We start from the raw sequence: 20,719 nt of genomic DNA, 5'->3' as shown, positions 1-20,719 counted from the left end.
CCTCTCTTGGGGTCGCCACTGTGGCCGACCCACTGGTGGATCGGTTTTATGTTTATATCTGGTTTTCTTAGTTCACAATTTAAAACAAATGGGCGTGAATACTTTTCAGAGCCAGGAGGAGGGGCTTAGCGCTGTCAATCAACCTCGTGTACTCGCTGTTCTTTATTACCAATTTTAGTGTGCTGATTAGACAAAATTGAAGTTTCTGGAAGGTTCGCGTCTCGTTCCATCAGCTGCAAAACTGTCAGAAACAGAGAATTAAAAAAACCAAAACTTTAAAATATATATTTTTTAAATAACTAAATAGTAAACTTTATTTTGTGACATTTTAAAAACTAAATGTGTATTAATACAATTAAAACATTTTCAAAAAGTTACACTTAAATAAAATGAAACTGAATATGTTAAACTTTATGTTGATCAATTAAAAAAGAATGCCTGAATATTTAAAAAAATATATTTAATTTCAAACAATTTAAACTTAAAAATATAAAAACTTTAAACATATTTTCAGACTAAATATCTTAAAATAGACATAAACTGAAATAATAAAAAATGTCTCAATTAAAATAAAAAAATACTAAAAACAAAAACATACCAACAGTCAAACATGGTGGTGGCAGCATGGTGATCTGGGCTTTTAGCCGCAACAGAAAGGTTCTGGAGTGGCCTAGTTAAAGTCCGCAGCTGATTGGGAAGCAGGACCTTCACCACCGCGGTCCTGCAGAGGAGGAAACATCAGGAACAGACGAAGCTCCGAACCAGCACCAGAACCAGGCCGGAGCGGCCCAGCTCATCTTGTAATACTCATGTTGGCCAGCAGGGGGCAGCAGCGCCCGTCCAGGCAGGAAAACTCAACAAGTTTTTCCTTCTATTTTAATTTAGTTCTTATGTTTTATTGTTTATCTTGTTTTCTATTGTGGTTCTGATCCATTTGGACCAGATTACTCTTCCTTAAAGATCCAGGTGGCAGCAGTAGTGATACCGGTCCAGATCCGCTCAGCAGAACCGGTGGGATCGGAACCATCTCCGGGCCAGTCGACCCGAAGGCGGTTCCGACTCGTCCAGGTGGGTTCTGGTTCGGTTCTGGGGCTTGAAAAGTTATTGCTACCCGAAAGACTTTGGAAATGGCTCTGGTTCGGTTCTGGACTTGAACAGAACCCCGGACTGGCCGGGTCAGCTGTGCTTTGTGAGTCAGTGAGGTCATGAGGTCACGGTGACGTCAGCTGCAGGACGGCTGGCGGGTCTGAGGAGAGGCTTTGTGTTCTGCAGACCGAGCTGACCTCACCCGGAGCGGTCCAACAGAACCGTGGATCTGGACTGATGTGACGTCAGCAGAACTTTTTCAGACTGAATGTTGGTTCATCTCAGCTGAAAAATCTGATGATCGGTTCGAGGTAACTCTGAATTTAACAGATTAGTAATCTCGTTCGGTCCGGTTTTCGGGGAACCGAACCGGAAACAGAACCGTCATCCTATCGACGGTTTCTGAGCCTTCTAAAAGTTTTCACACGCCTTCATGTTCCCCACATTTTGTCTCGTTTCAAACTCAAGCTTCAGTTTATTTAAATTTCTGTGAAAACAGAAAAAAATGATTTAAGATTTATTTTTAAAATCTGAAAAGTGTGGAATGCTTTTGTTTCCACCTGAGTCAGGACTTTAGAGAACGTCTGCAGAGTTAAACACTTCTCCAGCTCAGTCAGGTTGGATAAAGAACATCTGAGAACATCAGCTCTGTCAGGTCTGGGCTTTGATTAGGCCATGCTTTGAGCTAAACTATCCCATAAAATCTTTGGCTCTAAGTTCAGGCCGGTTGTCCTGCTGGAGCCAGAACCAGAACCTTCTGACCCACTGCTGGTTCCTCCATGACGCTAGAGGTTCGTTACAGAGTGTCTGAGGTCAGAACCAGAACCTGTGGGCTCTGGTTAGCTTCAGTGACTTCAGAGGAAGTTTTGATGCATGACTAGAAATGTGCAGCACACGTTTTCTGATTTTTATTTGTAAAAAACAAAACAAAAAACACAAAAAAACAGAGAAATGTAAAACAGCATGAATACTTTTGAAAGGTAACTTTAAAGAGAAAATCGGTTGAGAGATTTGATGTCAGAGAAAACACCAGACCCCCAGGACCCAGGCTAATGTCCGACCGAGAAATATTTATTTATTTATTGAAATATTATTTATTTAAAAATATGTCAGTAATTAATAGTTTCTCCAGTTGACCTGGAGGCTTCAGTTGGTGAGGGCGTGGCCCCCCTGGTGGCCACCTCTGTGGACCGCCTCTGAACTTTAACGTTTAAAAAGCCTCTGATTATTAAACTTTACACAGTAAACAGCTGATCAAATATGAAATGACTTCGTTTTCTTGATCCGGCAGTTCCTCTGCCGGCCGCAGGGTGGCAGCACACCGGGGGGAGGGGTTCCTCCCTCCCCGCCAGTCCGCCTCCTCTCTCGGTCTCAACAGTCGCTGCCGCCTCGTTGTTCACTTCGACCCGCAGGTCAGAGAGTCCGAACCGCAGAGTCCAGCACAGAACCCGCACAGAACCCACTTCTCTCCGCGCCGCCGCCGGAACAACAGGTGAGTGACCAGTAAGTCTGGACCCGAACCCGGACCGGTTCCGTCTGTCTGCCATGGTGAACACGAGGCGTGCGCGGCTGCTCGGGTGATCGGGTTCGGATTGATCGGGGGGCAGGCTCGGTTCTGCTGGGTTTGACTGCGTTTCTGTCGATTCGGTTCGGTTCGGTTCTGACTGAAGAAGTTTCACCTGAAAGTTCAGGTTAGTCTGAGGAAAGTGAAACTGAAGCCAATCCGGCGATTCAAAAGGACTTTGTTCCGAACTGGAAACTCAGAACCGGTTCGGATCTGGTTTCCGATTCTGGTTGTTCGGGTTCGGTCCAGTTCGGTTGGGAGCTGTTGAGTCCCGATCAGAATTTTAGATGCGTTCTGATCCATTCTGCTGGTTCCGCCGATCCAAATCAGTTAAATCCATGTTCTGGACCTCCCAGAACCTGAACCCGAACCCGGATCCATTTTAGTTTTAGAAGCACCAGCATGTCATGATGTGGATTCCTCCACCACAGAAAGTAGTCCCTCCTCTGTCTTCACTCAGAACCAGAACAGAACCAGAAACTGGACTCTGTGGATCTGAACTGTTCAGAGATGGTTCTGTGGACCAGAACTCAGTGACCCGGTTCCAGAATTGGACCAGGATCCTTCACAGTAGAAGGATCTATAGTTCCTACAGAAGGTCCGGTTCTCCAAGAACTGGACCTGGAGTTCTGTAAGAACCCGTGTCCTGTGTCCAGGTCCGGTTCTTAGAGGAACCGAGTTCTGTAAGAACCCGTGTCCAGGTCCGGTTCTTAGAGGAACCGAGTTCTGTAAGAACCCGTGTCCTGTGTCCAGGTCCGGTTCTTAGAGGAACCGAGTTCTGTAAGAACCCGTGTCCTGTGTCCAGGTCCGGTTCTTAGAGGAACCGAGTTCTGTAAGAACCCGTGTCCTGTGTCGCTGTTTGTTCCAGGCTGATTTTCTCTTTGGAAAAGGTGGGAATCGCCATAGCAACCGTTAGACTGATGGTAAAATCTGTGGTTCTGGTTCTGGTTCTGGTTCCACAGATTTCTGCTACTGGTTCATGTTTTCCTTGGTAAATGTGTTGGATATGAAACTGGACCCGGAATATTTCAGAATCAATCGGTGATATCGGGTCTCTGGCTTGGTTTGTTGGTTCTTTCCGGTTCCTCTGGGCTTCGACTCGGTTCTGTTGGATGTTTTTGTTTTTCAACATTCATGTAAAGAAAAACATTTGAACCGATTCCGACTCTGTTCTGCTAAATATGGATACACAGGGGAGTCCAAAGTGGGTTCTGGAGGCCCGGCATCCTGCACGTTTTATTCTCTGCCTGGTTTCAGTAACAACCTTTCAGCAGGTCGAGGTTCTTCAGCCTCTAATGATCCATCATTGGGTCCAGGTGCCTTAAACCAGGGAGAGACTCAAACATGCCGGGCCTCCAGAACCCACTTTGGACTCCCCTGGTTTAACGTATCGATCGATTACCAATCTCCTAAAGTTGTAATGCAGCTTCATGTTGAGGCGTAGAATCGGTGACCGGACCAGAACGGACCGGACAGTGTGGTTCTCCAAGATGACTCTCAGAAGTTTGGACTTTGTGTTCTGGATGGGAACTGTTCAGAGAATGAATTATCAGGACAAGTTTCCTCAAGTCAAAATCATATGAAGTCTCTGTAACACCAACAGAACCGGGTCTGAAAGTCCTGGAGCTGGGTCTGAAGGTTCTGGAGCCGGTCATAAACCGGGTCTGAAGGTTCTGGAATCAGATCTGGGGGTTCTGGAACCGGGTCTGGTGCAGGTTTCCTGCTAGCAGTTGCTTTGGCGTTTCCTCTGTGGCTTTCTGATGTTCTGGTCATGTGACCTGAGGTGTGAGTTGAGTCGTCATAGCAACCCAGGAATAACTGTCCAAACCTCCATTTTGCTTCAGAATGAAAGCAGCAGAACCGGATCCGGCCAGAAGAAGAACCATCAATACTTCTGCATGCGGCCGCGTTGAAAAACGGCAGAAATGATTCTGAACGTTCAGATTAATGAGTCCAAACCCGAGAACGGAAAACAAAATGTCTGCCGATTTATTTAACATGAGAAAATTCTGATCGTCGTTTTACTCAGAAATATAAAATCTCCAGACGAAGTTCATGCTGCTGCTCAGACCAACTAATAAAATACTAATTATTTATTGTTTCTCAACAATAAATAAACTCTAATAATCTTTTAACACTGGATCTGGAAAACGTTTTAAATCCAAAATAAAGAAACAAAACAGAAACAACAAAGTGAAAGTTCTGATCGGACCTTTCACTTCTTCATCCTGAAGAACTTCTGATGGTTCTGCCACTGGTGGAAAAAGTCTGGCTCAGACGGATCAATCTTTTATTGGTGACCCAGTGCAGCGTTTCGATCGGACCGGGCCCCCTGAGGCCCCCCGCGGCCCCCGGCCCTGGGTTCTGGTGAATATGGGTCAGAGTTTCACGGCGGCCGTCGATAAATCCGACTTTTCTCTGTGACCTTGATGAGGTTTGGGCTGCTGGAGGTCGGACCGGAGCGGAACGTTTGGGTCTTGTTGAGTCACGCTCAGGTCGGCCCTCAGGCGCTCCCGGCTCCAAACCGGATCATCCGGTTCCGAGCAATGTCGCTGCAGGGAATCGGGCTGGATGGAGCTTCAACCTCTTTTTCACACGACGAAGACGAGCAGAGGCTCAACACTCCTCTGCCTCACGTCCAGAGAAAAGATCAGGGAGTCCAAACCTCCAGAACCACAACCGGGTCTCAATCTGGTCAGATTCCCACGCCGGAACCAACCAGACAAACATCCACCAACTCAGACCCAAACCGGTTTGAGACCGTTTTAACGGTTTTGATCCATTAAAACTGGATCTAAAATCAGGGAAAAACCAGATTCACACAATTAAAACGGTCTGAATCTACATTTCAAACCAGATCTGGAACTGGTTTAAAACGGCGTCCTAAACCTTTAACAATCCACATCCCAGAGCAGTGTGAACTGGAGCATAAAAACCAGATCTGAAACCAGTCTGAAACTGCTCTGGAACAGTGTTTTAAACTGGACCAGTTTAAAACTGCCGGGTTTTTCTGCCAGACGCAGAAATGAAAACATGATGACATCATTACCTTCCAGCTGTCGCCATGGAGACGAGGTAGTGTGACAAACCTGTGGATCGCTCTGTGCTCTGTGGGCGGCCCTCTGACTTGTCGCCATGGAAACCAGCACGGCCGCTCCTTTCTGATCAAACTGGTTTTTCCTTTCTGTACTGGGATCTCACCCTCTTCCTCCATAAACTGCACTAATATTTGATCAGACATTCAGACAGAAAAACATTCAGTTTCTGATTTATTTCACATTTAAACCTTCAATGTTTAAAGGCAGACAGGAGAGAGTCTGAACTGTTTCACTCTAGAAGTAAAATTTCTACGTAAAACATTAAATTGTCAATCAGAGCTGAAGTTTGTCAAACTCTGAAACTTTACTTACTGCAGCAGGTTTGGAAGTTCACACAATCACAGTATTAGGGCCGTTAGGGTCAGTAAGGTCACTAATAGGACCCAACGGCCCTATTAGTGACCTTACTGACCCTATTAGTGACCTTACTGACCCTATTAGTGACCTTACTGACCCTATTGGTGACCTTACTGACCCTATTAGTGACCTTACTGACCCTATTGGTGACCTTACTGACCCTATTAGTGACCTTACTGACCCTATTGGTGACACTTTAACACATTAAACATTATTTTAGTTTTCATAAAGGTTTTATGGAGATATTTAAGTCTTCCTGATTCGGGCCCAAAGCCTTGCAGTAAGAAGGTTACTGACGACGGATTCCCAGAGCGAATTACGGAGCCTGGTGCCAGAAGCCCGTTGAAAGGCTGTTTACATCGTTTAAACTGTGTGATTATGAGCGTGAGTGGGAATAAAAATACCAGTAGGTATTTGGTTCCATATAACACAGTAGGAGTGGAACCAGTAAAACTTTAATGGATGCAAAAGCAAGAACCAACTGGATGACTTTGTGTTTCTGTGTTTGATATGATGTAAAGCATTTTGAAATGCCTTGCTGCTGAAATGTGCTATATAAATAACATTTGATTGATTGATTGATTGATTGATTGAAGGTTCTGGGTTTGAATCCCAGCCTGGGGTCATCCTGGGGTCATCCTGCCTGGTTCTCCCACTGCCTCCCACAGTCCAGAACCAGAACTTCTGAGTTAACTTGTCTCTGCTGATTAATAATTATTCTGGTTTATTTTGATGGTTCTGGGATTTAACAGAAGAAGCGTTCCCACTCGTCCCAGTTCTCCCAGTATGTTCGGGTCAGAACCAGCAGGTGTATCCGGGCTCCTGGTCCTGCTGACAGATTTCGTCCGGGTGTCGGGTGTCAGAGCGTCGCCGTGACAAAACGCCGCTTCCCACCCAGAGCAGCGCCGCGGCGGCGGATCGGGTTTCCGCTTTTGTTTCCGTGCAGAAAGACGGCATGAAAGCTGCTTTATGTCCAACAGAACTGGACCTGGGCCACAGAACCGGCCCTGAGCCGCAGAACCGGACCTGGGCCACAGAACCGGCCCTGAGCCGCAGAACCGGACCTGGGCCACAGAACCAGACCTGGGCCACAGAACCGGCCCAGAGCCGCAGAACCGGATCTCAGGGAGGTTCAAAGTGCTTTACATCATAAAAACGTCACGCAGTCATCAATGGAGAAACCAGAAACAAATATCGGGAAAATAATCAATACACCAAACATATTGATCTCTGTTCCGTCTCGTAGCGATCTGAGTGGCTCAAACTGGTTTCTAACTGGTTTCAGTCCAGATTTAAAGGAGCTCAGGGTTTCGGCTGTTTTTCAGTTTCCTAGAAGTTTGTTCCAGATTTGTGGTGCCTAGAAGCTGAAAGCTGCTTCCCCTCGTTTGGTTCTGGTTCTGCAAACCTGACCAGAACCTTTCAGACCTGAGTGGTGTGAAGGTTGATACGACAGCAGCAGACTGAGGTCAGAGGTCATCCTCTGGCTTCCAGCTGTTTCAGTTTTGTTCCTGAACTGGTTTCATTCCCAGTACCGGGAAGCGGTACTGGGAACTGTAAACGGACCGCTTGCTGCTGCAGCAGTCAGTGACGCAGCCCTGAACTCTGACCACTTCCGGTTCAGATGTTCAGGAAGTTCTCCAGGTGAGGACGGGTCCGGAAGCCGATCCGACCCAGAAGGCGCCGAGCGGCTCAGACCTGAGGATGAATCAGAACCAGGAGCAAAAACCCAAACATGGTTCTGGTTCTGGTGCCAGGCGGGTTGGAGGACGGTGTGCACTGAAATCAAAAAGTACTGGTTCTAGAAAAATCTCGTCTGGAAAAATATTTCTTTCTTTCTTTAGTGATCAGTTTTTCCTGATGATTAATCGGATAAATTGTCTCGTTCTGCAGATTTCTCATCACTGAAGTTTATTTTATACCATATTAGAAAAACATTAAAAATGCAAATAAACAAAAAATTAAATTTCCTTTTTAAATAATAAAATAAACATTTTATTTCCTTAAAGTCAGCAGCAGTTTTTAGGGAATAAAATAGATTTTTTTTCCAGAATGTGAAGCGAAACTAAAAACCTTCATATTTACAGACATTTTAAGTTAAACAAAAGTCCAGTTCTACACAGGCTGGCTGTTCTAGTTCTGCTTGTGAAGCGGTTCTGGTTCTGTTGGTCCGTTTCATCATGAAGGATCACCTTGGTGCCTCTGACCAAACGGGTTCTCCTCTCCCAATGACGGGCGGCGAGACCGAGGAAGATGAAGGCTGATGTTTATCTGCTGTTGTCTGGGTGGCGTTACCGAGCCGGGCGGGTCCGGTGCCTGGTACTGAGGAGGAGGAGGAAGAGGAGGAGGAGGAGATGAAGGAGTGTTGATCAAACTCGTCTGTGTTTCTTGTTTCAACTTGCAGCTCCGATCAGGAAGGAGATGTTCTCCTAAGTTAATGAATCACTGAAACTGCGAGATCCGGATCAAAATCTGGATTAGTATCAGGATCTGGATCAGGATATAGATCTAGATCAGGATATAGATCAAGATCAGGATATAGATCAGGATCAGGATCTGGATCAGGATCTGATGTGAACGGTACAGCTACAGCTTCTCTGCAGGTTTGCAGAACAAAAATCTTCTCTAAGGCTGCATCATTCAGTCCAACTCCAGTCCGTTTGTTTAGAAAGTCCGGTCCGGTTGGTATGAACGCTGTACGTTTCCATGGCAACAAGAATGCTAAATTCTGCAGTTTTAGAGACATACTGGGTTCACCTAGTGGCTGCTGGTGGTTCTGCAGGAGCCGACTGCTGGTTCTGCCCAAGAACCTGTGAACTGTGTTAGAACCGGGCCTGGGTGATTTGGGTCATAACCGGGTCAGGACCGGGACATGTTCCTCAGAGCTCCAGTTTATCGGCTGGTTTTGTTCTGCGGCTGGGTTTCGTTTTAAACGCCCTCCGGATTCCAGAACGGCTCGTAAACCAGAACCTTCTGGGTTCCCAGCGGCGCTCCGGACCGGTTCTGCTTCCCTCTCCCAGCTGCAGAACAAACGCTGCTTCTATTTTTAACGCCGCCTTTATTTCAGAAGCACTTCTTCATTTTTAACCATAAAAACTTTGTCATGTTTGCAACCAGAACCAGAACCAGAACCTGGAGCTCTGGGAGCCTCGAAGCCGTCTGCTCTTCATCATCTCGCATGAAGAGGAAGAAAACAGATGAAAATAAGAGATTTATGAGCTTTGATCGCCATGGATTTATCGGACAGCAGAGCCTGGTGATGCATTCAGGTCACGCTGGATTTTCCACAGTCAGGAGTCGGTCGGTGGCGGCTTGTTTTAAACGGATCGATCTGAATGAGTCGCAGCCGGTTTCCACCAGTACAGCTACATGCTGGTTTCCATTACAACCAGTAGGGCTGCTGGTTTTCAGTTGACGTTTTTAAAATCAAAGAGAGTTGTGACGTTAAACATTAAACAGGAGATGAAGAACATTTCTGTCTGATCGCTACAGTTTGAGAGATCATTCAGAAAAGCTGGGCAGATTCTCCAGGAATGGAAAATTCATTTCTAGCTTTTCAGTTCTTCTCGGCTACATTTGAATTATTTCTGTAAAAACTTCATTTTTTCTCTGTAAAATTTTTGTTGAAATATAATTTATAATTTCCAGTTGTGTAATTTTTGAACATTTGAAGGAATGTCATCCAGGATGGCACATCAATGCGAGCTGTGGCAAGAAGGTTTGCTGTGTCTGTCAGCGTAGTGTCCAGAGGCTGGAGGCGCTACCAGGAGACAGGCCAGTACACCAGGAGACGTGGAGGAGGCCGTAGGAGGGCAACAACCCAGCAGCAGGACCGCTACCTCCGCCTTTGTGCAAGAAGGAACAGGAGGAGCACTGCCAGAGCCCTGCAAAATGACCTCCAGCAGGCCACAAATGTGCATGTGTCTGCACAAACGGTTAGAAACCGACTCCATGAGGATGGTATGAGGGCCCGACGTCCACAGATGGGGGTTGTGCTCACAGCCCAACACCGTGCAGGACGCTTGGCATTTGCCAGAGAACACCAGGATTGGCAAATTCGCCACTGACGCCTTGTGCTCTTCACAGATGAAAGCAGGTTCACACTGAGCACATGTGACAGACGTGACAGAGTCTGGAGACGCCGTGGAGAGCGGTCTGCTGCCTGCAACATCCTTCAGCATGACCGGTTTGGCAGTGGGTCAGTAATGGTGTGGGGTGGCATTTCTTTGGAGGGCCGCACAGCCCTCCATGTGCTCACCAGAGGTAGCCTGACTGCCATTAGGTACCGAGATGAGATCCTCAGACCCCTTGTGAGACCATATGCTGGTGCGGTTGGCCCTGGGTTCCTCCTAATGCAGGACAATGCTAGACCTCATGTGGCTGGAGTGTGTCAGCAGTTCCTGCAAGATGAAGGCATTGAAGCTATGGACTGGCCAGCCCGTTAACCAGACCTGAATCCGATTAAGCACATCTGGGACATCATGTCTCGCTCCATCCACCAACGTCACGTTGCACCACAGACTGTCCAGGAGTTGGCGGATGCTTTAGTCCAGGTCTGGGAGGAGATCCCTCAGGAGACCATCCGCCACCTCATCAGGAGCATGCCCAGGCGTTGTAGGGAGGTCATACAGGCACGTGGAGGCCACACACAATACTGAGCCTCATTTTGACTTGTTTTAAGGACATTACATTAAAGTTGGATCAGCGTGTAGTGTTATTTCACTTTAATTTTGTGTGTGGCTCCAAATCCAGGCCTCCATTGGTTAATAAATTTGATCTCCATTGATGATTTTTGTGTGATTTTGTTGTCAGCACATTCAACTTTGTACAGAACAAAGTATTCAATGAGAATATTTCTTTCATTCAGATCTAGGATGTGTTATTTGAGTGTTCCCTTTATTTTTTTGAGCAGTGTATATCAGTCATAACTGAACTGAAAGTTTATTCAGGGAGAATAAAAGGTTCTTTTATACAGCAGATGGAAATATGTTGCTTTTATTTAAATTAAATATCAGGAGGTAATCGTAGTAATTTCCTCCCAGGCCTCCCAGTGTTTCCAGTATTCCTCAAACTGGTCGTCTTTATCTTCACCCAGACAGATTCCAGTTTCCCCAGTTTGAGTCGGGTTTAGTGACTGAACAGTTGCAGATGAATCTCCTGCAGGAAGGCAGGAAATATTTCGGGGTGGGAGATGGTCGGACTTTAACTCATAAATAAATCAGCTGCAGAAACGTGAATATTAATGAGTTCCACCATAAATCACCTGGCTTTCTGTTCATTTCTGTTTCTCCGCCTCATGTTTGCAGATAAAGCACGATGGGGAAAGGATGCCTGACCGTCAGCAAGTACTTCCTGTTCCTGTTCAACCTCATCTTCTTCGTGAGTTTTTCTGCTGCCTGACTCAGTTACTTATAAAAATCTGAGTCTTTAGTTAAACTTGAAAACGTGATTTTCTCAGATGTTGTCCATCCAACCTGACTGAGCTGGAGACGTTTCTCGGTCAAATGAATATAAAAAAGCTGAATAGAAATGCGCTCCACACTTTTCAGATTATTATTTGTATAAAACTGCTGAGGACCATGAATGATTTTTCTTCCACTTCACAGTTTTTCTCTTTATTCATTTTTTATCATTTTTAGCTAAAGAGCCGTTGTAAGTTTGCAGATTATTTTACAAACTGACATTTCACTTAATTAATAAAAGTAGAAAAATAGAAAAAAAATAGAAATCCAATTACTTTCAATTGTTTGTATAATGTGGTTGGTTTATTTAATTGTTAAATGAATGTCTAAAACTGACAAACTAAACTGAAGGGAGTTAATGCTAATATATTGATTTATTTGTATTAATAGTTTTGAAAATGATTTAGATTCTGATTCTGACTTTGCTCTGCTGGAAACATTTTTTCAGCTGTCTGACTCATATTGGAACAATTTGAAGTTAAGAAACTTATAACTGAAATACCAACATTTGGTTATGAATTAATGATCTGGAAAACAAACCACCTCTATATAAAGGTTTTAAAAACTGAAAAGCTCAAGCTGAAACATGATAGAAGAGTGGTGCTAGCTTAAAAGGTTTAGCTTAGCTAGTGCAGTTTACCGTTAGCTAAAACAAGCTAACAGCAGGCAAACAAAATCTTTTCTAATTTCACATTTTATTCATACATGTTTGATACTTGTCATATTTATTAAAGAAATATCAATAAGCTGGATTCCTTTCCAAAGCTAATGTTAGCATGACTCGGCTAGCATTTAGCTGGATGTAGCGGCTAATTTTCCTGCTCATTTTAACTGCAACTGTTGCAGTTTTTACATGAAAGCGTTTAATGTTACGTTAGAGATTGGTTAACCTTTTGAGCTAATCATTGTTCTGTTGGCGTAGACGTTTATTTTGGCGGACCCAGACCGTTCTGTGACTCTTTTCTGTTCTCATGTCGCTCTCCAGCTGCTCGGCGTTGCCGTCCTGGGCTTCGGACTCTGGCTCCTCCTGGACAACGAGAGCTTCACCGTGGTCATCAGTAAGTGTTGCATCCGGCTTCCCGTCATCCTGACCAACTCAAACATTTCAAATGTTTTTCTGACTAAACCACATTTAGTCTGACTAAACCACAAATGAGGAAATCAGTATTTCCATTTTATTATAACTGCAGTGAAACCAGAATAACCGGGTCACAAAACTGGACTTCACCTTAAATGACTTTATTCTCCACAACTGATTATCCACTTCACTGATTATCAAAATAAAACGCATCATATGACTCATAGATAAAATGTATTTTAACTGAAGATGAACCTTTAAACTGCTTTATTTTGCTTCTGGGTTTGATGTTTATAAATTCTTTAGTCCAGAATGACGCTGAATGTAAGAGAGACTAGCAGCTTTTTCTCTGTTATTGGAGGGTTTTTTGTTTTTAAAGCACCAGTCACTCAGAGGAAACTCAGGCTACAGAAACGCTAGCAATGCTGCTACTCCACCCCCTGACTCTCCACTAGGGGGCGTGTCTGAGTAAGATGAGTCTGAGAGTCGTAAACTAAAAGAAAACTCAACTGCAGTATCACGGTTTAGCCCAAAGAGGGCAGCACCACGATGGTTTGGGGTCAAAATGTTGCAGAATTAAACAAACTTACATGAATAAAGCACAATTTGCATAGAAACATAAAAATAGAATCCTTAAGCAGCAATTTTACAGTTTATCTGCAACAAAAAGTTGATTTGGGGTATAATTAATCTTTAAAAGATGGAATAATGTCACAGGATTGAAGCAGATGTCAGAACTCTGACATGATTAATATCCAGGATTGAAACTTTACAGTGTGATAACTAAGAAATGGCGACCAGCCGTCATGACTTCCTGTTTGGTCTGCTAAACGCGGTGGTTTGACGCAGTCAGAACCGCAGCAGCCGATCATGATGATCAGAGATTAGCATCAGGTTTAGAGGAAGACGCTCTAGTCTGAATTTAACCTCTTTTACAGCATTTTGTCTGCTTGCAGAGTTTCTCTGTTGCAGTTGTTTTTTGTGTATTTGCGTGTTTTGGAGTTTGCATCATGCATGTTTGCTGCGCGTTTACACCTGTCGGCCACCGTATTTTAGATCATGAAAACATTAAATCAACCAAAAATAACCAGCGCTAGCTAGCATTCGATCCACGGTTCATGATGAGGGTGAAAAATGTTTCCAAACCAAGCCGGTGTCCTGTCACATCAGCATATGATCTCATTTAATCAGCTACATAGAATCATGGCGTAGATCGTCACACACTTTATTAACAGCTGTATGACATCCTGACTTAGCGGTTTAGTAGGTAAATGAGTTTATACGGCGTGTTGTAGCTGACTGCAGCTTTAGCTAGACTCTGCTTTAAATACACTTTGAAACCACAACAATGCATTTATATCTATCTAGTTATCATTGAAAACAATTTAATGACTTATTTTCGTCACAACCGTCCGCTATGCTGAACTGACAACTCCTCTGGCTGTCAGACTTCTTAATGCGCATGCGCAGGCATGCGTACTCACTGCTTTTTTTCTGTATGCTATTCTGATAGAGCAGCGGTCAGACATGAATAACCGCAGTGGAGCCTGCCTGACAGCGGAAAGTAGGCAGAAGACGTTTAAATCTGACCGGGTTTAATGTTGATGATGTAAAGAGCTGAGTGTTTATGTGACGTGGTGATGGAGACGCAGTGAGCCAGAGGCGAAGCGTGGTGAGGATGAGGAGAAAGAGACGCGCAGTGTCAGCGGACATAAAGGCTGTGAAGCAGAATGACGGAGCCGAACACTGAGCGAGTGTAACGGCGCGGGATCCGGGCCGCCGGCGTCACTGAGGACGTTTGTCCGCTCAGCAGGTGTCCTCCGCCGCACACTGGCTCCTTTCTGCTGCGGCCAGCATCAGCATGCATCACATCACCGCCTTACTCATCACCGCACACTCGGCCCACTCTGCAGCAGCGCCGCGCCCTCAGGGCTGCCCAGCTGTGTGCCTGAACGTAAATAACACGTATTGATGTTCAATGGGACGTTTCATGAAGCAGTTGTTGGGTCGGAGTGACGTCCGCAGCGAATCAGTGATAAGCCAGACTCAACCAAGATGGCGCTGAGTCAGACGGAGAAGAACGGAAGCCGATTTCAGGTCCGAGTTCAGAGTCGCTCTGTAAAGTTTCACCGCCTGAAATGAACAGCAATGATTTGGGTCGTTTATCTTTTTACAGAACAATAAGGGTTTACTTTTCAGAGTGTAATGGTACAGATACCACAAAGGAATTAATTCATTTATAAATGTCACAGTTTGAAGCTAAATGTTTAGTTTTATGTAGTTAACAAGCTCGCCATTTAGGTTGAAGCTAGCTGCTTAGTGTGAAGCTAAATATTTACCTTGCTGGCTAAATATTTTAGAATAAATATTTGCTGGTATTATTTATAATTATACAGGTTTTATTTCTATTAGTAGAAATTCTGCTAATATTTTAAAGCAACAGAACCAGAATTTGAAACTGTTTCACAACTTAGATTAGCGTTTAGCATTGCTAGCGCTACTAAAACATGGCTCTCTGTGTGAATTCCTGGAAGGATCCAGATCTTCCAAACCCAGCAGCACTTCCTGTGATTAGAAGTTTTTCTTTTTGTTTGTTTGTTTTAGTTTGTCAAATAAATTTTTTAAAAAGTTTCAATCAAACTGAAAGTTGCCGTTTTCCGGCTGATTTGTTTGTTGCATCTGTAGTTCAGGCCACAGTGACCCACAGGCCTGATAACAGAAACTACAATCCGAACTATTTTAGGATCCTGATTCTGCTGTTTAGATTTAGGAAGAATTAAAATATTTGGCTCAGAATGGAGGAAAATAAAATGTTGTGGACTGATTCTGGTGCAGCAACATGTCTGGTTTTCCCATCATGCAGTGCGAAACGTGGTTCCAGATCTGATCATGTGGATCTTATTCTGTAACATCGACAAGGATTTGGTTTTTGGTTTGTTTTTCAGTCACTTTTAGTTTAGTTCCCAAAGTTCCTTACTCGGTACACTGGACATTTAATATTTTTTCTTTTTCCAGTTGGGTTCACCTTTTAAAAACCACAGATGGTTTGAAATGTAACCTCTTCTATGTAGTGTAAAAAACAACTGACAGTTCCTGAATGCTACCAGAATACATTCAGTGAAGCTGAAGTGATACTTTTTAAAAACTTCTGATATCACCAACAAGGCTCCAGCAGAAGTGAGACTGAGCCTGGAAAAACCTTTAAGTCACAGCTGTCTAAGAAACCGTGAGTTTATTTTTACTACGTTGTTTTATTTAGAGAGCAAGCCACGGTTTCTGTTAGCGCTTCCTCCAGCTGCGGGGCCTGCTAAGGTCAAACCAGCTGTTCTGTTTTCAGCTGTGGTGGTAAAACATCTGTTGAGTAAAGTTCAACATTATGTTGAAGTTTTGGTTTTTGATGGCTAAGAATTCTTTATGTAAAGAATATTGATTGCTTCATTTAGAGGTTTGCTTATCTAGCAGCTCCATTTCCTCCCCTCACCTTCTCATTTTTTAATTTTTTTTTCCCTATAAACTTTATTAAGCAAGTGGTAAGTAACGACTGCTGGCGTTTCTCCTCAGATAACGTGACGTCTGTGAAGGTGGCCTGCTACATCCTGGTCGCAGTCGGTGCGTTCTCCATGCTGATGGGCTTCGTCGGCTGCGTGGGAGCCATTTACGAGATCCGCTGTGTTCTGGGCCTGGTGAGTCCTGGAACTCATCCAGATTATTTCCTCTGGATCTCCGACAGATTATTTCAGAATAACTTTGTTTGGTCGGATCAGGATTCCTGCCTAACTTGCCTCTTCCTTGTCTTCCTCAGTACTTCACCTGCCTGGTCCTGATCCTCATCGCTCAGATCGTTGCCGGTTCTCTTATCTACTTCCAGAAGGAAGAGGTGAGTGATGTCACTTCCTTTTCAGTCATATTAGTATCTAGGTTTTCAGTTTCTCTTCTAGGAAATGTCGACTTCAGCATTCAGTTTGTGGTTAGCCCAGGAAGCTCTCTGATTGGCTGGTTGGTAATCACATGACAGGACAACCTGAGAGGCAGCAGCTGGTGCTCTGGCGCCCCCTGCTGTTCAAACTGGGGCGTTTATTTTAATCTGCTGCATATTTTAAAATTTTTAAACATATTGTATGTTAGTCTTTCTCTCTCCCAATATTTTCAGTGAATTTTGTTTTTATGAATAATTATTATTTTATGTTTAGATTAAATGTATTTTTTTTCTAAAATACTTTCAGGCGACATTATGAGTTTGTGCTGCATAAATAAATGTTTGAAAAATATATTTATTAGGCAACACATAAAGTTATCCTTTGAACAGGTAAAAAATAAATGTTAATTACTTTGTAAAATAAATAAATAAAGCAATATGTAAATAAAATTATTTAAAAAAAAACATAAACAGCAAGTAAAATAGTAAATAAAAGCATAATTAAATGTAATAGAAAAAATAAATGTGTTCAAAATATTTAACATTTATTTTAAATAGAAATAAACAATTCAATGAAAAATTACCAAATAAGAAAAAGGAAATATAAAGTGAAAATATTTTGCAGTTTTATTATTCAGCCAATCGATACATTAAAAATTAATGAGAAATAAAAATAAGAATGAAGGAAACAGATTGAAATTGTTTATATTAAGCTCATACAGAAAGCAGATTTATTTTATGTATGTGCTGGTTTTTTATCCGAACCAATCTGGATCGCCATCAGAACCAAACAGGCTTTTCTAACTTCCTGTCGTCTTCCAGCTGCACAAAGAGATGTCAAAGGTCATCGGCGAGGTGCTGGAAGGTTTCTCCGACAATAACACGAGCACGGAGCGGGCCTGGAGCTTCGTCCAGAAGAACGTGAGTTCAGCGCTAAGCAGCCTCGCTCTGTTCGGATCGGAAACCGATCCGGGACAGAAACAAGTTCCTTTAGCTGTTGTTTTGATGACCTTTGACCTCCCTGCAGATGGAATGCTGCGGCTGGACAGACCATGAGGACTGGAAGGTGAACCAGGTGATCAAAAACAGTTCTGAGGTTCTGTTCCCCTGCTCCTGTCAGAACGTCTCCATGACCCACCTGAACCCGGCCGAGTCCGACCCGGAAAACAGTTGGCTCTGCAAGTCCAAGACGGCCGACTGGCCCGTTTACAGTACGGTGAGAAAGAACGCCGCCCGGTTCGGTCCGGTTCAGTCCTGCCGAACACAGCTCAATTCAATTCCAGTTGAATCCAGTTTTATCCGGTTTATCCGGCTGAATTCCCATCTGGTTTCTTCCTCAGGGTTGCTCTAAGAGCGTGGAGAGCTGGCTGCTCACCAACATCGGCGTGGTGCTGGGGGTCTGCGTGGCGGTGGCATTCATCGAGGTACGATTTGTGTTTCCTGAGAACATCGCAGAACAAACATTGCCAAACGAACATCGTAGAATGAACATCGTAGAACAAACAACGTAGAACAAACATCGTAGAACAAACATCGTAGAACAAACAACGCAGTACAAACATCGTTTTGCCAAAAGGTTAATTTCGCTGATTTTACTCGTGTGTTTGAAGAGGAAAATGAGAATTTCCACAGCACTCCGTTGTAAAGATGTAAAACAAAAATTTATTCCACCGTTTTTTGCGCCATCCTTTACAAGAGCAACCAAATTCCTAAAAACCTCCACAAAACAAAACTACGGTTGAAAAACCGTGTGGCTCTGTCAGTTTTACTTGCAGCCCCTTTCCTTCTCTCTGCTCTCCTCTCACCTTCGTTAAGGCTCTCTGCGCGGCACACCTCATTTACCTAAATTGCAAAATGGCCAATTAAGTTATAAAGCATACAAACTTAAAATTAAACACTTATTCACAATAAAACATTATGAAATTAGCTACATGCAATATAATAATGATACCTAAACCTCAACAAATGCACTTATTGAATTACTAATTAAACAAATAAGTTTTAACAGTAACTGAATATTTTGTTCATTAACTTGGCCTCCACAAACATCGCAGTACAAACATTGCCGAACGAACATCGCAGAACGAACATCGCAGAACGAACATCGCAGAACGAACATCGCAGAACGAACATCGCAGAACGAACATCGCAGAACGAATAACGAAGAGCAAACAACGTAGAACAAAGACCGTAGAACATGTTGAAGTTCTGTGTCGGTGGTTGGAGGGAAACTTTAGGAACATAAATGATCAAAGAGTTAAGCTAATTAGCAGCATTATTACAAATGTTGGTTGAGGCATATTCCTCACTTATTACATATACTTCTAGAAGTGCTTTGATACCATCTAGTGGTCCGAGGGTGAACTACATGGAAGTGCACAATGAGCAGATTAACTCAGTAAATGATGGTAACTCAGAGCCAGGTCGTGTAATAAAAAGGTTTTATTATTGTTTTCTATAACTGATATATTAAAACAGACAATGTGTAATCATTATTACTTATTCCTCATCATTTATATGTTATTTTTTCATAGTCTAAAGTAATCCTTTGGTTCAAAGTTACATAATTGAAATATATACGTAGAAATATATACGTACCATTTCAACAATTATACCTTAATTACACGTTGTCATTAATACTAGAATTACTCATTTCCATTCTTTATCTGCCGAGCGTCGCTAAAGAGCTTCAAACCCAAAATTAGAAATAACTTTTAGAAGTATGAATTACATAAACATATTCTATACTGTAATACAAAAGGCTGTTTATTGTGCAATGGAGGATAGAAAGGAGTCCGGCTCCCTGAGGAACGCCTCAGCTCAGGGACGGACAGGAATCCTGGAGCTGCTCCTGTTTTAATCAGATGTTTCTGTGATCTGCAGCTGCTGGGGATGGTTCTGTCCGTCTGCATGTGCAGAAACTTCCAGGAGGATTACAGCAAAGTGCCCAAGTACTGAGGAACTGGGAGGAAGAGTTCAAACCAGTTTCAGCCTGGATTTGCTGAACTTCTGTCCATATGTTAAATAATGAGTATTTTCTTTGTTTTATCAGATTTTCCTTCTGCTTTTGTCTAGTTTCCTTTAAGCACTTTAGAAACGTTTGTAGTTTTCGGATCCGAACGATGCTGAAAATGAAAATGAAATTAGAAATTCGATGAATGGGTGGAGTAAAAAGCGAGCGGCTCTTCCCAGTCCTCCCAGTTGGAGTTGGATCTCTGCTGGTTTTTACTCCCGCCAGCTGACATGTGAAATGTTTTTAGTACTTTGTATATAATTTAAAGGATTATTTCTATGAACTCCAGCAGGTTTACTGTATTATTCAAGTTTTCCTCCTGACTGTCTGGGTTTAGTGGTACTACACATACTGGTTTCCAGTTTAAACTTTACTTTAGCTTCACAGCCAGTTTAACTCTGAATTTAGTGGAGAGCTGACAGAAACCTTTGAGCCTCGCTGTATTTTTTAAAGTTTTTGTAATGTCTGAATTAAAAGTGGATTAACTTTGTAATAACTGGTGGGATGAAAACGTTGTGGAGGGAAAAAGTACTCACATCATTTATTATGTTTTTGTCAATAAACTGAACAAAGTTTTATGTTGGAGGATTCATTGTGTTACCGGTTGGCGCGTGGTTCTGGTTCTAGTTCTGGACGACTCCTCACTGTCTACAGGAAGTTAACGCTGATGTTACTTTGATTCACCAACTGAAGCCAAACTTTTTACTCCACTGGTGAAGAAAAACAGCAGAACGTTTTCCTGCAGGTCTAACGCTGGACCCGAGCCGCTGACCCGTTTGGCGCCTTCAGGACTGGGTTCTGATCCGTTTGTTGGTTTCTGGGTTTCAGTGATAAATAAGGCAATACTGTTATTAATAAATAATTAATACATACTCAATCAAATAAATAAATGTCCACATAAAATAAAATATAGATTTTAAATATTTTCTAACAGTGGATGACAAAATACTCCCTGTTTCATTATTTCACTATTTGCTGTTTTTTATTTATATATATTTTTTCTTTTATTTGGATAAACACCACTTCATGTTTTATTCTGACACTTATTTCTGTGGACTTTTATTTGTTTAAATCCGTTTTTATATGAGATTTTTTTATTCCATGTTCTATTTAAATGAGGTGGAGTTTTCTAAGTAGCCTTACAAAAT

The 20,719-nt window shown here is 43.0% G+C and overlaps 1 protein-coding gene across 4 annotated transcripts; it reads left to right on the top strand.

The window, feature by feature from the left end:
- The first annotated feature begins 2,421 nt into the window (after positions 1-2,421).
- On the top strand, positions 2,422-20,149 carry LOC116719219 (CD82 antigen-like). 4 transcript variants are annotated; one of them, XM_032561698.1, is made up of 9 exons: positions 2,422-2,589; positions 11,409-11,481; positions 12,550-12,622; positions 16,204-16,325; positions 16,445-16,519; positions 17,381-17,479; positions 17,586-17,774; positions 17,899-18,020; positions 18,634-19,051. In XM_032561698.1, exons 2-9 carry the CDS (start codon positions 11,419-11,421, stop codon positions 18,851-18,853), a joined length of 963 nt encoding a protein of 320 aa, XP_032417589.1. In that variant the 5' UTR covers positions 2,422-2,589; positions 11,409-11,418; the 3' UTR covers positions 18,854-19,051. The 4 variants fall into 4 exon arrangements, with proteins under 4 accessions (XP_032417589.1, XP_032417588.1, XP_032417590.1 ...); XM_032561697.1 differs by having other exon boundaries at positions 2,423-2,578; positions 18,634-19,047; XM_032561699.1 differs by lacking the exon at positions 18,634-19,051 and adding an exon at positions 19,442-20,149 and having other exon boundaries at positions 2,425-2,578; positions 17,899-17,982.
- The last annotated feature ends 570 nt before the right edge of the window (positions 20,150-20,719 follow it).

The sequence above is a fragment of the Xiphophorus hellerii genome, chromosome 4, assembly GCF_003331165.1.
Source record: "Xiphophorus hellerii strain 12219 chromosome 4, Xiphophorus_hellerii-4.1, whole genome shotgun sequence".
NCBI lineage: Eukaryota > Metazoa > Chordata > Actinopteri > Cyprinodontiformes > Poeciliidae > Xiphophorus > Xiphophorus hellerii.
This window is presented reverse-complemented; position numbering and strand designations above follow the sequence as displayed.

Excerpts from the sequence above, each read along its gene's own strand:
- LOC116719219 (XM_032561698.1), top strand. The coding sequence starts at position 11,419 with ATGGGGAAAGGATGCCTGACCGTCAGCAAGTACTTCCTGTTCCTGTTC. Across the intron at positions 11,482-12,549 it reads TGTTCAACCTCATCTTCTTC|CTGCTCGGCGTTGCCGTCCT; the intron begins GTGAGTTTTTCT and ends GTCGCTCTCCAG. Across the intron at positions 16,520-17,380 it reads TCTACTTCCAGAAGGAAGAG|CTGCACAAAGAGATGTCAAA; the intron begins GTGAGTGATGTC and ends GTCGTCTTCCAG.